The sequence below is a fragment of the Triturus cristatus genome, chromosome 2_2, assembly GCF_964204655.1.
Source record: "Triturus cristatus chromosome 2_2, aTriCri1.1, whole genome shotgun sequence".
Classification (NCBI taxonomy): domain Eukaryota; kingdom Metazoa; phylum Chordata; class Amphibia; order Caudata; family Salamandridae; genus Triturus; species Triturus cristatus.
In genome coordinates this window covers 805,086,637-805,102,360 of record NC_140582.1, presented here as the reverse complement: position 1 = coordinate 805,102,360, position 15,724 = coordinate 805,086,637, and the positions used below count along the sequence as shown (strand labels likewise).

The following is a 15,724-nucleotide window of genomic DNA, read 5'->3' as shown; positions in this document are numbered from 1 at the left end:
TGTTTTTTTACTTAATGGTAAAGTACATTTCAAAAATGAAAAGAAGAAGGAAATTTAAGCAGGTAAGAGACCATAGACGTAAGAGTATGTAGCAAGAGCTGGCAGCAGTTCAGAAGGGCTAAGGAAACCTGAAACAGATATTAACCCAGACATGACCATGCAGTCTGACCTCCATAGACAGGGGATGTGGTTTGGTAATTAAGGCAGTCATCAAGTTTAGACATAAGAGGAAAGTAAACCAAACTGGGATGAAACAGGAGAATGGAGAACAGGGTGTATACTGGAAAAGAAATGCTGGATAACTTTAATAAAACAATGATCAGCACATTACTTAGATAAGATAGGATGAAACAGAGAACAAAGAAAGAGAGAAGAGGCAATTAAAATTTTAACTTGGGGAAAGGTGGATGAGTGAGACTAAATAGCTGACTTCAAGCAGAGTTCTGAAGCAGGCCTCGTCAGAGAGTTCGCTGAACAGCAATATAAAGGATTTGTCTTTTAGCAGTATGAGATAATTCTGCATTCCTGCGTCCTGAAATTCATGCCGTCTTTCTCAAGCTGGTTACTGCGTTAGCCATATATTTAAAAATGCAAATATTTGGTTTATCCTACCTTTTTTGAGCTTCTTGTTTACTACAGCAGATTTCACAATAGTACTTATGTTCGCTGCAGAGCGTTTCTGTGTTGCTGAAGTCTCTGCAAAGTAACATTTTACAAAATGAATTTCAGGGTTATGACAGATGGCGCAAAGGCAACCAGAACAAAAACATAATTATGGAACACATGCATTTGTATATTAAGGGTACCAATTACTTTTCTGAAGCAGAAGACCTAAGCAACTACTGCTCTTTCTCTCAAATGCACCTAGGGTTCAACTAGTGACCATTAATACTAAACTGTGCAAAGATCATTCTTCCATATTCCACGTCTCACACCACTAAATGCACACAAACGCGCCATGGGTTTGCCTCACAACTCACAACTACAAACAATTCACAACCAACCTTGCCATCTTGAAGCCACTTCGGAGCTGCGATTTACCAAAAGACACAGAGAATGTCGGTAGAAAGAGGCATGGTATGGGAGCTTTAACTACAGGGCAGAAGTTACTGTGCCTGAGAGAAGGGCTGCTCACCTGGCCCAGGCACTACATCCCAGGATTTAACAACCCATTCAAGAGTCGCTGAGAGGGGCTGGTTCTCACCAACAGGGACATGTTTAAATGCCTCCAGAAGGAAAAGCGACAGGCGCAGAAATACCACGCTGGCGAATAATTACGGTCTGTTTGAGGTACTCGGGCTGCTATCTGGCACATGAATGTTCATATGCCGACCACTCTGCAAAGAACGACTGATGCATATTCCAAATGATGAATCCTGCAGTCTCTGAAGTTATCAGAGTTGTATGAAACGTTCTGTACAACTCGTTCTGCCTTCTTTTCCCGGATAAATAACCAGGCTGACCTAGCGTCACACATCAGGACTTCCTTCTGACCTGTTCTGCCTAATCCCATCGGCGTCGACAGGCAGCTGCGCCATTGCTGGTCGCGGCTTCTATTTTTAGACTTGGATTATTTTCTCTTTTCCAGTTTTCTTGCATAGGCAAGCGGGTTCGGCTACTTTTACATACAATAGCAGTCCCTTGTTATTGCTTTACACTGAAATGACTAAGCGCTCAGGCTGTTGTGCACAGAGGTCAAAAGAGCACAAACACCAGCCTGCACAGTCATTGCGGTATCGGGGCAGCATCATATATTTAACGTAATTGTGGTTGGTTTGCAACAGCTTCAGGTACAGTCCAACTGCAGTAATTACTAACTACAGAGCCGCACCTCTCAAAATTACTGAGCCACTACTGAAGTCAACAGGGCTTTATTATTTTGTGTTTGGTGTTATTTAGGCACAACAAATAATGTTTACAAGGCCACCCCATCGTCAGCAACTCAGATGGGTCAAAACATGGTGGCTCGTAGCTAGCACAAACTTGGATACGCATAACTGCAGCACAATGCACTGGTAATCAAATGATGTGATAAGTAACCTCAGACACATCTAGTTACTACAATATTGAGGATGACCGCCATTAGTGGAAAGCAGAAATGAGGTCCTGCACCAGTGATTTTATAGGATTTAATATCAAAGAACTGTCTGTGAATTTATTCATGGATCACACACAGAGGGGGCAGGGGAAATTCATCATAGTGCCATCGAAAGCGCAAAGAATAAGTCTGGATTTCCTCTCAAAATCTTCGCATTTCCTGTTTGAAATGTTCGGAAAACACTTAGTTTACTGAATGTTAAACCACGTGAAGAGGACTCAAGTCTTTTTCTTCACCTTGAAATATCAATACCATACTATTCTTCAGTAACAATCACAGTTCAGCTCAGCATCCAGAAGACCAACAGTCGGGCCGGGGATGCTGCAGAGTTGGGTAGGGTGGCAGACAGACGAGGTGCATGGAGATCCAATAGGGCTTACTGATCTATCGGTAGGTCCTGTAACCGATGGGCGCATTATGGCTTACCGATCTATCGCTAGGGTCTGTAACCGGTGGGCGCATTATGGCTTACCGATCTATCGGTAGGTCCTGTAACCGGTGGGTGCAACTCCTGTAACCGGTGGACGCAATACGGCTTCCCGATCTATCGGTAGGGTCTGTAGCCGGTGGGCGCATTAGAGCTTACCGATCTATCGGTAGGTCCTGTAACCGGTGGGTGCAACTCCTGTAACCGGTGGACGCAATACGGCTTCCCGATCTATCGGTAGGGTCTGTAGCCGGTGGGGGCATTAGAGCTTACCGATCTATCGGTAGGTCCTGTAACCGTTGGGTGCAACTCCTGTAACCGGTGGGCACAATAGGGCTTCCCGATCTATCGGTAGGGTCTGTAGCCGGTGGGCGCATTAGAGCTTACCGATCTATCGGTAGGTCCTGTAACTGTTGGGTGCAACTCCTGTAACCGGTGGGCACAAAAGGGCTTCCTGATCTATCGGTAGGGTCTGTAACCGGTGGGCGCAATAGGGCTTCCCTATCGATCGGTAGGGTCTGTAACCGGTGGATGCATTGGAGCTTACCGATCTAGCGGTAGGTCCTGTAACCGTTGGGTGCAACTCCTGTAACCGGAGGGCAAAATAGGGCTTACCGATCTATCGGTAAGGTCTGTAACTGCTGGATGCAATAGGGTTTACCGATCTATCTGCTCTAGTGTTCGCTTGTAGTGCAAATGTTCGATTCTCAGTTCCACATGATGACAGAAAGCTCCTGATAAAGAAAACAATACTAAGGTAAGCGTGCACGCTGGCCTCTTTATATAATGCTAATGCCCTTAAGATTGATGGTAAATAAAAGTACACTAGAACCAGAGTATGAAATTGACGTTCCAAGGCTTGCTTAGCTTGGAAGTTTGTGAACGTCCACAAATATGACTGTTGACATTCACAAATCCCTTTCCTTCCCACTTCCGCCCCGGAAAGGGCTAGATGTTTACTCCGGCCAAGGGCTGCCCTAAATCCCTCTTCAGGGTAGGAAGGTAAACAACAGATCATACTGAGGAGGAGTGGAGGTGTAGAGCAAGGGCTTTCTCTGTGGGGGAAAATATTTTCCTCATGGAGAAAGAAAATTGGGCGTTTGCAGCGGGGCTGCACAACAGGGAAATCCGCACAGCCGGAAAAGGACCTTTCTAGAAATGTCATCGCCTTCACAGGATTACACAGGAGACCAATCCCTGTCGCAGCTTCCCATGCATATTCATGGGAATGCTTGTTAATTTCAGAAAGTAGTACTTGTATACTTGCAAGTGGGTGTAAATCTGGGAGTGCAGATGTACTACTTTCTGGGTAAATCAGGCCCATAATGCAAAGGTAGACAGAATTACGGTTTCCAAGCCGCTACAAATGATCCGCTTCCTCCTAGTTCAATTCCGGTTCTTCCTATCCAGTTATGGACCAGCCCCCTGCGATTGGAAAAACACAGGGGTTAACGAAAGGTGGAGCCTACCCGTCGATGAGGCTGCTCAGGGGCTTTGAGGATTTTTTGACACCTACTTTGTGAAGCTTGAAGGGACTGACATCTATCACTATCCGCGAATATGACAGAGACGCCAAAACCCTCATCCACCTGTCTGAGGGCATTCATGCTCTAGCACAGCCAGAAAGAGGGGGGAGGGGCGTGTATACAGAAGAAAGCAAGATATCTGTCAAATCGAAGCAGTTAACAAAACACACAAGGACAGGAAGGACACTGTAAAACTTTACTTTTAGTCTTGCATTTTGAAGAAAAGAAAACAAATCAGGTTCCTGTTTTGGGACAAATAAAGCTCATTACACCCTCGCCTTTTGTAGCGGAGTGCTGTGATTTACATACAGGCGGCAGCCACTTCGGTTGTAGATGCAATGCACAGTGTGTACTTCTGCTCGTCAGGTCAGTGCCAGCACAGACCCGGAAGTACTCAGTGTCCCCTCGTCAATGCAATGCATTTAATCCACATGGCCTCACTGGGGCACAAGAGTACGTTTCATTGGCTCGGTAGGTGCAAAACCATAGGGCGATTTCAGTGTTTCCTGCAAGGACAATGCAGCACTGAATGAAAACTCATTTTGCGTTTTGTTTCCGCAAACCTTAAAGTATGAGAAAACGCTCTTTCGTGGAAATCGATCCAAGTAAGCGATGAGGAAATAAAAGCAATTACAATTAAATCGTCTTCGAAACGGGACCATTATCAATGCTGCGTGCAAGTCCATGTCCTCAGGGGGTCTTGGACCTTCGCTTATGAATTCCTAAATAGGTGTACAGGTCTGTGTTATGGATTTGAGTTTTGTGAATACTTGAGATGTCTCCTTTCTCAAAGTCTCCATTTCCTATGTTCTAATGGAGTCACGCCTGGTAAATTGCTCCCATGCAGTGACCAACTTAATATAGATTGATGCAGCCGGAGAGATCTGAACTGCTGGGAGGAATGCTCGTCACACACCTGCATTTGGGTAACAACAAGCATGATCTGCACCCTGATCGACATCATTCCAGAGGAAAGCACTGCTGATCCCTGTTCACCATGGGCTCCCCTGGTGCTGCCCTGGTGTCACCGATTGCCTGCAGGATAATGTATGTGGGTGAGAAGCTAGTTGCAAGGGTGTCATTGTCCATGTCGCTGCGCTTCAGCGGGTGCTGACGATCTTGCAGCTTCTGATGGTTTAGTAGTGAACTTTCCCTTAGCGGAGAATCAACTCCTCTTTCACTGTTGTGTTATGATTTGCTGCTGCACCAATGTTCATCCGGAAGTATGCATTACATTAACAGGCATTCTGCACAGAGTGGGGTGGGGGTTGACAAGCAATGTTTACTTGTCGATTGTGGTCATCTGCAACTATTAAGCAGCTTTCCGGTTGCTGGAGAGACCATTTAAAACAAATCACACTGGGTATTCATGGATCAAGCGGTAGTGGGCTCTTACGTATAGAAAGAAGTGTGGCTGTCTCGTTGGCACATGGCTTAGGGCCTGTACTCCTCCCCTGTGACATGAACGACTCTTAAGGTTTGGGATAAAGTGACGGTTACAGCGGGCCTCACTATGTTCGCTTCGCCCATGACCCCCCCCTTTTTACGAATCTGGACTTTCCGCCTGGGTTCACACAAAGTAGCTTCGGACATTGGGTGTTATGGAGGCTGTAAGCGAATGGGCTGCCAATTCGATTAAGATGGGCTGATATTGTTTGACCTACTTAAGATCGACTATTCCTTGCTGGAAACAGACCGTTTTTCATATGTGCAATTGCGCCATTGGGTGAGGAGTCCCAATGTACACATGGGTGCAAGCAGGCCGATAACCCCGTTTGGAGAATGGTTGTTCCTTAAGTCGGATGATAAGAGGTTGGTCTCGGAGATTTACTCCTGCCTGGGTAAAGCGGGGCAAGGACAGAGGACCCCTGGCCAAAAACCATAGGAGGCTGAAGTGGGCAGACCCATTACAGGCAAAGAATGAGAGGATATTTTCCATTTTTTTACAGTGTCCACCAAACAGCACAGAGAGTAGTAAACACTGAAACAGCGTATAAGATCATCTCTTACTGCAATTATGCTGGACCGCATCTGGAGGTGGAATGAGGACTGCTCGGGGGACTGTTGGCGGGGATGTGGAAACCCCAGGACTCTGCTCCACCTCCTATGGCACTGACCCAAATTGACTAGGTACTGGGACCAAGTTCTGGAAGATATCGACATCGCTTTCAACACTACTATCCCACGATTCCCCACTTACACTCTCTTAGGGCTCCCAAACGCATTGATATTCCCACTGCGCTCAATCCGAGGGAGACAGATGGCCCTTGAATTGAATGCAGCTCATCGAGTTATACTATCAGCCTGGGGTACAGACAAAACACCAGTCCATACAGCCTGGCTACACCAATTGTGGCTCCTTCTAGGAAAGTAGCGATTGTCCATGGCGGGGACGTTTGAGGGCTCTTCTTATGAAGAACTGTGGGCCCCTTTTAGTTACATTTTTTCTAAATAATTCCAAGAGCTGTCCTGCTCATCCCATCCCTGCATCTTGCGATTGATCCCAGAACCCTCGCCCTCTGAGTGATGGAGGGCATTAGCAGCCGGGTACTTGAGGGGGCCTTGGGGGAGGGACACGTGGGTTAATTGCACATCTCTCAGTCTAATGGCAGTTCCAAAGGAAGGGGGAGGAGGCATTTTTTTTTTTTTTTAATCTTACTTCAAAATCAGTCCTTCTTATGCAACTCTTCTCATTATGAACGTCAATCCATTCTATAGAAAAAACGTGGTCGGCCCTATTGGGTTGTAGGCGACTTCCTGTGTTACCAGTATCCTTGATCTAAATCATTGTATGTACGCGGATGGCACGGAATGGGTTGTCGGTGTCATGCTGAGATCAATAAGTGAGGATTGTTAATAATAAACAGAAGTGATACTAAAGCACATCACAGTACGTCAATATCAGAATGCAGTGTCGGTGTAGCTCTGGTCTAGGATATCACCCCACTTCCCTTGTTCCTCTCCCCAGAAGTTCGCAGGTCAGACATGCGAAGGACAGAAGTACGTTTTTCTGTGGCCCTGCAGTCTACAGTAAAAGGATCTAACACTCCCACAATGAGGCCATATTTGGGGGTGGGAGGGCACAATATGACAGCAGTGGTGGAAGGGCCCCCTTGCAGCACCAAGGGAGTCGAGTCGCAGTACTGTCTGGACTCTTCATGCAACTCCAGGCCTTTCAGTCACACAGACTCCCAGGAAGATACAGGGAAAGTTGTCTGATGACGTAGCAGCACCAGTGATGGTGTACAGCAGTACTGGCTCACCCAGCCTTCACGGCTCCAATATTCTCTCTCCAAGCAGGCCGTCTCAACGCAAGCCACAGAGCTTCTCCCCTTGTTCTAGTCTAAGGTTCATTCAGCCTGGTCTATCTTGCTGCCATCAACGCGGTCAGTATCCTGCCTAGGAGACAGGCTCCTCTCTCAGGCTCTGAGGTCCAGCTGCAATTAGTGCTCCCCAGAACCTCCGGTTGGACGAATCTATCTTCATAGCACATGGGCGCCCCCCCAAAAAAAATATTATTCCAAGATATGGAGAAAATGGTGGTCTTATTATGGGAAGGAGAGGGAGAATGCTTAAGGTGGGGCAGAGGGTAATCACGTTGTATGGGGATTTCTATGGACAACCTCTAAGGGCTCCCCTGGAGGGCCTGCACAGTGTTTTTATAGGAAATCGGTTCAAATGTTCTTATAAAAAAAGAGATGTCAAGTTCAAAGGTTATGTATGAATGCATTGTGACCACTTTCACAAATTTCCCTTTGAACGTTTTGTGAACTTAAGAAACACCTTAATGATTCTACATTTGTTCCTTGACTGTGCATAAGATGATGAACTGTGCGCAAAATGTTGCGACTTTTTGTTAAGTATATTTGCAAAAATATGTTGTAAAATGCAGTGCATTGTCCCTATAATGGGATCCAAAGGATAAGGTGAAGGTACCAACCCATTACTCCTTCCTTAAAATGGTTGGGCTCACTTCCTGGCTCATTTCTGGGCTTGCACGCTATGCATAAAGTGGGGTTTTGCAAGAAAAATTCGTCGGGTCCTAATTTAGTGCCAAGTACGAGTGTTTGGTACAGCAGGCATACCTACTATTAAAGGCATTTAGATGGTTTTCACAGGCACACCAATTCTTCCAGCTTTGCACACAGGCTTTTATGCCAGCTCTTCAGTCTCAGTTGGAGGGCGTTCGGCCTCTTTCAGGGTTTGGCAATTTCTCTTTTCGCTCATAATGTCCCCATACCCACCAAGACCCACTCGCACCTGAGGCCTCCCAGGTCATCCAGGATCCCGGGTAGAGTGACTTTAGGGGAGTCTTCAAACTGTAAGCCCAGAACATCCGAGTGTACAAATAGAATACGCCAGTATTGCTGAATAATGGGACATCCCCAGACCATGGTGCAGAAATCTCCTATGTCATCCCCGCATCTAGTGCAATTGGGATCTAAGCATTTCCGAGCTTGCTATGCATCTTGGTATGTAGTATGTGCAATCTAGATAATGCAACAATTCAACTTGAATAAGGCATGGGGGGAGGGGGGGGGGGGGAGGTTACTGGCCTAGATGAACTTATGGGCTTTAGTAATGATGGCATTGAACAAAAGGTTTGGTATGGAGAATGGAAAATTCTGGAGGCTATACCTTAAGCGAGGTAGGACCCTCATTTTATATAAGGCAACTTTTCAACAGATAGAGCAGCAATTTGGTCCATCTATCTAGGTCCTCCTGCACCACAGCGGTATGAGGCCCGAGAATGAGGGTCCAAGACAGGTCTGGCTTCCAAGTTATATGGATCCCTAGGTATTGAAAACTAAGGCGTTGGATGAGGAGATAAGGGTGGCAGGATTTGTCTTCTCATAGGGTAACCAGGAGTGACTTGGACCAGTTAACTTGCAGCCCCAACACGGCTCCATAGGTGTCCAAAATGGAAAGAAGGCGGGGTCCAGTTTCAGCCGGCGTGCCATAAACAGAAGACATTTGTGCATATAGCTGCTGTGTCCCCCAAGGCTATTCCTCAGTCAAAATCCCAAACCTGGGCGTCACACCGTATCCAAGTCGCCAATGGCTCAATCGCCAGAGCAACAAGACAGGGGACAAAAGGCAGCCCCGTCTCATACCTCGGCTAATCCAGAATCTAATTGATAATGCCCCATTTACCTGCAACTGCGGTCTGGCATATAAGATTCAGATGAATAAGAATCAGGGACCACAGCCCAGCTTGCCCAAGACCTCATGTAGAAAGGCCCAGCCCTGCAAATCAAAGACCTTTTCGATATCAAGAAGCATATGCGCCGTGGCACATTGTAGAGTCCGAAAGTGGGCCAGTGCCCGGTGAAATCTCCAGATGCAGTGTCTGATGCCACGATGGGGAATGAATCCGCACTGGTCCAAATGTGCTAGGTGGCTCAAGATCGGGGTGAGCAGACTCGCCAGGGTCTTCGCAAACAATATAACTTCCGCATTTATAAGGAAGTTGGGCTGGTAAAAGGTGCACCTGTCAGGTGGTTTACCTGGTTTAAGCAAGACCACAATAGTGGCCAGGTCAATTTCCGTAGGAAAGTAACCTCCGTCGATGGCTTCAAGGTACATATTTAAAATGGGAGGTATAATAATTTGCCACGTTTTATGATAGTATTCTGTGGGGAGGGCTTCATTAATCTCCACAGTTGTTAGTGGGTGGTCCAGGGTCTCCCACTCTGCAAGGCTTAATTTGGGCAAGGGGATGTCCGCAATCACGGGAGCATGCGTTTACTGCTCCGGGTGTATGCATGCAGCGTGGAGTGACCCATGACATTCTTCAAAGACTCAGCTATCTCAGTGCCGGTCTCGAAACGCTTCACGTGTGGGGTTGTGATGGCAGGCACCACCCTGGATTCAAGTTCTTGAGTGACGAGTGACGAGTCAGTGGAGGAGGGCCCATTCATATACTCCTCTATTTGAGGCTTCCCAAGCCGGTGGGCCTCATCCAGGCAAGACTGACGCAGTGTAGCTCAAACCTGACATCTCTCCTCAAGGATTCCTCATTCCTATTGCTGTTCATCCTAAGATTCTCCCTTATAGTTATTCCCCAAGCTCATCAGCTTTTGTCTCTCCATGATCGTACATGTCATCTCCCTGTGATCGCATCCCATTTGAATCGTCACTTGTGCTTAGTTTATTAACCGTACCTAAATACCCTAGTGTACCTGTCCACTCTCTCTTACTTCAAGGAAAAGGGCTAACATAATATGCAAAGGCATGAACTTGATTGGCCTATTAAATGATGCAGAAAATGTGTTCTCTTAAAATATTGTTCTCACTCAGCTTAGATTGATAACACAAGCTTGGATTTCAAACAGAAAGACTATCTCTTAATTTAGAGAAGATTCACAAGCTTGAACATCAAACTGAGCTATGGACTATATCACATCGCTATCACAGTTCCCATCTTTACAAAACACATTTTTTTCTGGGTTAAGACAGACCTTGCTGCGGCCTCAGAAAATAAAGCTATCCGCTAAGTTACATACATTTTAAAGGCTCAAACATCAGCCTTAGGCCTGACACAGCAGAGCTTTCAGTCTTCAAGCATGCTGGAGTGCTTACAAAGCAGATGCTCATTGTGTTACAGATCTTGCAAACATACAGGGTTGGCCTTATACGCAAGGCCATCCATCAGGTCAGTTATTTTACATGCTCAGGCTTCCCGTATCAGGGCTATCCGCCAGATTGCGCTGCACCAACCTTAAAGGCTCAGTCTTCACATCCATCCCGAATATGCTCAGGCCTCAGACACAGATTGGTCAGCGCAAGCTCTCATACAACAGAGATAGCCGTCCGGCTACACAGCAGTCAGAAGGACCTTATGCAGCATCCTAACTGCGTCCTTACTCCTGTGCAGCTATCCCTCCTGCAGCACCCCGCTTCCATTCCTGCTACTGTCTTACTTTCCCTTCCTTAATCCCCCTCTTTTATAGAACGCGGCACTCCACAGCTCCTGCAACTCTGGATTCGGTAGCACTCCCTGCTCCTCCATCATTCTGCTTGCAACATCTCTGCCTCTAACAGATCGACATCTCTTTTGGCAGCCCTTGCCTCGGTCCTCCTAGAGTTTCACCCTTTGATAGTAGGGTCCCCTTCCTCCTGCTGCCCCATGCAGTCCATTACTTGCCACTTTTCCCCTTCACCCCCCACATCCTGTGGACCCCTAACCCGGCAGCTCTCTGCCTCCATTTTACAGCTTAATTCCTTGTACACAGTCCTGAAAACGCCTTCACTCCTGTAGCCGACTGCTAAGAGGTCTATACTTGTCCTGCGGCTCCAGACCCTCTCCCACCATCTCACGTGCAACACTCTCCAGGCCTCTTGCATCCTCATCTCTCCATGTGCGTTGTAACCTAGCCCATCCCCCACGGCCACCTTTGCAGGTATCTCATTTCACATCTCCTCCCACATACAACCTCCAGGCTTCTTTCAGCCCTGCGCCTCCTACATCACCCTTTCTTCCACAATGGCCTTTCTTTATGCGGCATGCTGTGCTTCTGCTGCAGCCGTCAGCACACTTCCAGCCCTCGCATGACCAAAATCTTGCAGCCGCTTTCTTCAGCACCACTTTGCCTCTCTACCTTCTGCAACCACCATCCTTTGGGCATACAGGTTCACGACGCTCTTGCAGTGCTTTTCTTGAAGCAGTCCCTTCCCTCCTTGAGAGCCTACTCCTGCAACCTCTGCTAGTTCACTACATAATGAATGTCCTTATCATTCAGTGAGGTTACATTTCTTATTTGAGATGTAGCATGGTTTGCATTTCTTTGAATTAGAAATCTAAGAAAACTAAATTGCACTGATGAGATGTGCTTTTAAAATGTTTAAAACACTCAATGGAATTTAGTGTGGGCTCTGGTTAAAAGGGAAGTGCACTTCACCAGGCTGAAGGTAAATCTGAAATGGGTTCCTCCTCTTCCACAATCGAGCTTGTATGTACTAACGACCTACCACTAAGCACTTTGGTCTGGCTCTCGAGCCAGAGAGCTTGAAAAATACTCAGCGGACAGCTAAGTGCAAGGCGTGTGCACTCTCACAGATTGAATGCCCCTTCACAACCCAAGGCTGGGCCTCTGTATCGCAGTAGACAAGCAGGGTGCTGATGTTGTGTCATACAAAGGTAATGGTCCTCGTTATTATAAAAGATGTAGACAGCAGCTGCTCCATCTCGGTAAGTACGGCCAGCCACCGTGAAGTCAGCAGTACGATGACTGCTGTTAAGAGCAACATTACAAGTGATTAAATAAGTATTTCGGCCCCTGGACTTCTGCCATGCTGTGAAAACTAACCCAGATAATATATCCTATCGTAGTCTAGATTGCATCACACTAGCTTTACAAACAGTAAAATGGAAATATTATACGTGTTGTGGCTTCCAGCCACTGCTGCCCAGCGCATCAAATGGCTGAGCATTTATCAATCTGGAAGAGTAGAAACATGGTCTGTGGAGCAGCAGAAACCTCTGGACTGGAAAGGAACAGAACACACACTCATCTGCCACACTGCGTCATGTCCCAGTACCAGGCTAGGCCCACATACTGCTGCTAGCCAACAATATGTGGCACTGACTGCAACCCCAGGGGAGATGGTTCTGTGTGGGCCACCCTACAGCGAAGAACCCTTCAGATGTGTACAACATTTATCAGGAGGAGGGTTTGGTTCCTCCCCTCCCAAACTACGGTTTCTCGGTACTTTTTAACAGCTCTGCAGCAGGGAGCACCAAGGCAGCAGCTCAGCGTAGGTGTGTGGTCAGGCTACAGTACTCCACGAGAGGCAGGTGTAGCAGTGGAGGAGAACTTGCACCGTAGGACAACCAAAACCAGCTTCCAACCTTGCAGCTCCCTCAATCCTAACACAGGGGAATGCCTGGTTATTTATTTATTTATGAAAAAGTTTTGTATAGTGCGAACATGAGCCAAGCGGGTATCAGAGCGCTTTACATGAGGGTTGAGGAGGATACAGGTCGATAAGGCAATTAGGGAATATACATCAGGAGCAACATTGACATGAATACGGGCAAATGTGGGCCGTGACAGAGGCCAGGTAGCAGTTACGACAAGTTACATTGGGAACAGCAATAACACAGTAGAGGGCAATGCAGGGCTGTAGCATAGGGCAGTTGGTAACTCATTACGCCAGCCAGGACGGTGAGGGAGAGAGTACTAGTTCAGCAAATTGTTCATCAGTAGAGCCTTCACTTCCCCTTTGAATGCAAAAGTTGATGTAATCAGTTTTGTTTCAACAGGTAGGGAGTTCCTGATTCTCGGGGCAAAGCTGGAGAAAGTGCGTTTGTAGGTTTTCAGTTTTTTAAATTTCTTTGGCTTAAGGAGCAGAGTGCTGCCTTGAGGACCGAGCACTACCAGATAGTTTGAGTTTATTTTTCAGGTATAGAGGGGTGTTGAAGTGAAGTGCTCTATGGGTCATACACGCAATTTTTAATAGTATCCTTGCCTCGAGTGAGAGCCAGTTGAGTGATTTCAGGTCCGGCGAAATGTGGTTGGATTTCTTGGAGCCAGTGACAAGTCTAGTCGCAGCATTCAGAGATGCTCTGAGTGGGGCTAGGCTGAGTTTAGGGAGACCGCATAGCGTCACTGCTATATTAGAGCCTTGAAATGACAAGTGCTTGCACCGCCGATTTTAAGTCATCTTGTGGGAGGTAAGGTTGGAGTTTTCTTAGGATGCCTAGATGGTAGTTCGCTCCTTTGGTCGATGCTCTAATGTGGTCTTGCATGTTTAGATTCTTATCTAGAACAACACCAAGTGATTTAGTGGCGTCAATGATGTGTGGTGTGCAGTTGAGAGCAGTGAGGTTTGTGAGGAAGTTCACTACAGTGGGGGTTTGCCTAGTGGGTGAAATGAGGAGGAATTCAGTTTTAAGAGCGTTTAGTTTGAGGTGGTTGGAGGTTAACCAGTTTACGGTTTTATGCAGGGTTCCGTTGAGAGAATGGTTATCTTCTGGTGAAGATAGTTTCATGTACAGTTGGGTGTCATCCGCATACATGTGGTATTGGATGTTGGAATTTGAGGATTACAGTCAGTGGTTCCACGAAAAGGTTGACGAGTGTTGGGGAGAGTGAGGAACCTTGTGGAACACCAAGTGTGCAGAGACTGGAGATGGTATAGTTTGATTGGATTTGACTCTGTGTTCTGTTGTCGAGGAAGGAGGCAAACCATTTGAGGACAGTGCCTGAGAGTCCCATCCTACATTCCAAGAGGTTGTCATGTTTGACCGTGTCAAAAGCAAATGAGAGATCGAGTAGTATTAGTAGGCAAGCTTCATTCTGGTCGAGCATACAGAGGGCATCATCCACTATATGAGTGATGGCCGTCTCCTTGCTGTGGCCAGAGCAGAAGCCCAATTGGTATTGGTCGAGGAGTTGGAATTGGTCAATGTGTTTGCGCAGTTGATCATGTACACATTTCTCGAGCCAGGGTAGGGATGTTTGTGATTGGTCGATAGTTATTAAGGTCATCAGGGTCAGCTGCAGGTTTTTTGAGAATACTGAGAACTAGGCCCGCCTTCAGGCAGTCCGGGATCTCCCCTTGGAAAAGCAAAGCGTTGATGATCTTAGACCAGAGCAGGACTAGTGTTCCCACTATTTCTTTAAAGAAGTTGGGCGGGAGGGGGTCACTGAAGTGATTAGAGGGTTTCAGGGTCGATAGAATGCTGAGGATGGCAGTTTCGTTGAGGTGGTGAATTGGCTCCAAGAAGCGTTGTTTTTAGGGGAGAGAAAGGACAGCGTAGGAGGCGGGTAGGGAGGGGTCAAGATAGTCCGGAGAGGGAGCGAGTTTGATGAGAGACGATTTGAGGTCAGATTCGATCTTATTCCCCTTAGCGAGGAAGAAGTCAGCAACGGCCTCACAGTTCGGTTGAGGGCAGGGGGAGATGTGAGGTGATTGTTCTGAAGTGTTATTAGATTGTGACTTCATCAGCTCAAAGAGTCTTTTTGGACGTTTTTTGGCTTTGTCAAGTTGGGTTTTGAAGAAATTTGCTTTAGCCTTTCTGATGAGTTTATTGTATCTGCTCCTTTTTAGTCTAAGAGTTTTTAGTAGCTCAGTTGATGGAGCTGATCTCCATGCACGTTCCGCTAATCTAAGGCTGCGTTTGTCCGAATTAAGGCTGTCATTAAACCATGGTTGGGAGTCTTTGATGGGTATCCGTTTTAGTTGAAGGGGTGCAGCTGCATCGAGGGCAGACAACATGGAGTTGTTATAGTGTTCCGTGAGGACGTGAACGTTTCTATGTCTAATCTGAAGGGAGATTATGCAGTGTGAGATGAGTTCATTTATGTTGGTATTATGTAGTAATCTTTTCCACTGTTTATGTTTGAGTAGTTGTGAACTTTTGGAGTTCCAGCTTTCAAGGATACGGAAGGTGTAGTGGTGGTCAGACCAGTCACAGGGGAGAATAGAGTTGAGATGAATGGAATTGGGATTGGCGATGATTAGGTCTAGGGTTGAGCCTAGTTTGTGCGTGGGAGTGTCACAGATTTGGGACAGGTGGAGATTGCTTAGGAAGTTTTTGAGACTATTAACTGCCTGATCATGTGGATCATTCCAGTGAAGGTTGAAGTCTCCAAGGAAGATCTATTGGGGGGAGGGGGGGAGGGGGGGTGGGGGTAGGGGGCGGAGGGAAAGAGTGTCGCCCCAGGT

General features: G+C 46.9%; 1 protein-coding gene across 1 annotated transcript in view; it reads right to left on the bottom strand.

The window, feature by feature from the left end:
- Nucleotides 1-15,724, bottom strand: part of USP46 (ubiquitin specific peptidase 46) — a 182,157-nt gene that overhangs the window by 53,075 nt on the left and 113,358 nt on the right. Inside the window, exon 6 of the mRNA XM_085642106.1 lies at nt 613-696. Within this exon, the coding sequence (XP_085498232.1) occupies nt 613-696 (84 nt within the window). The remainder of the gene's footprint in view (nt 1-612; nt 697-15,724) is intronic.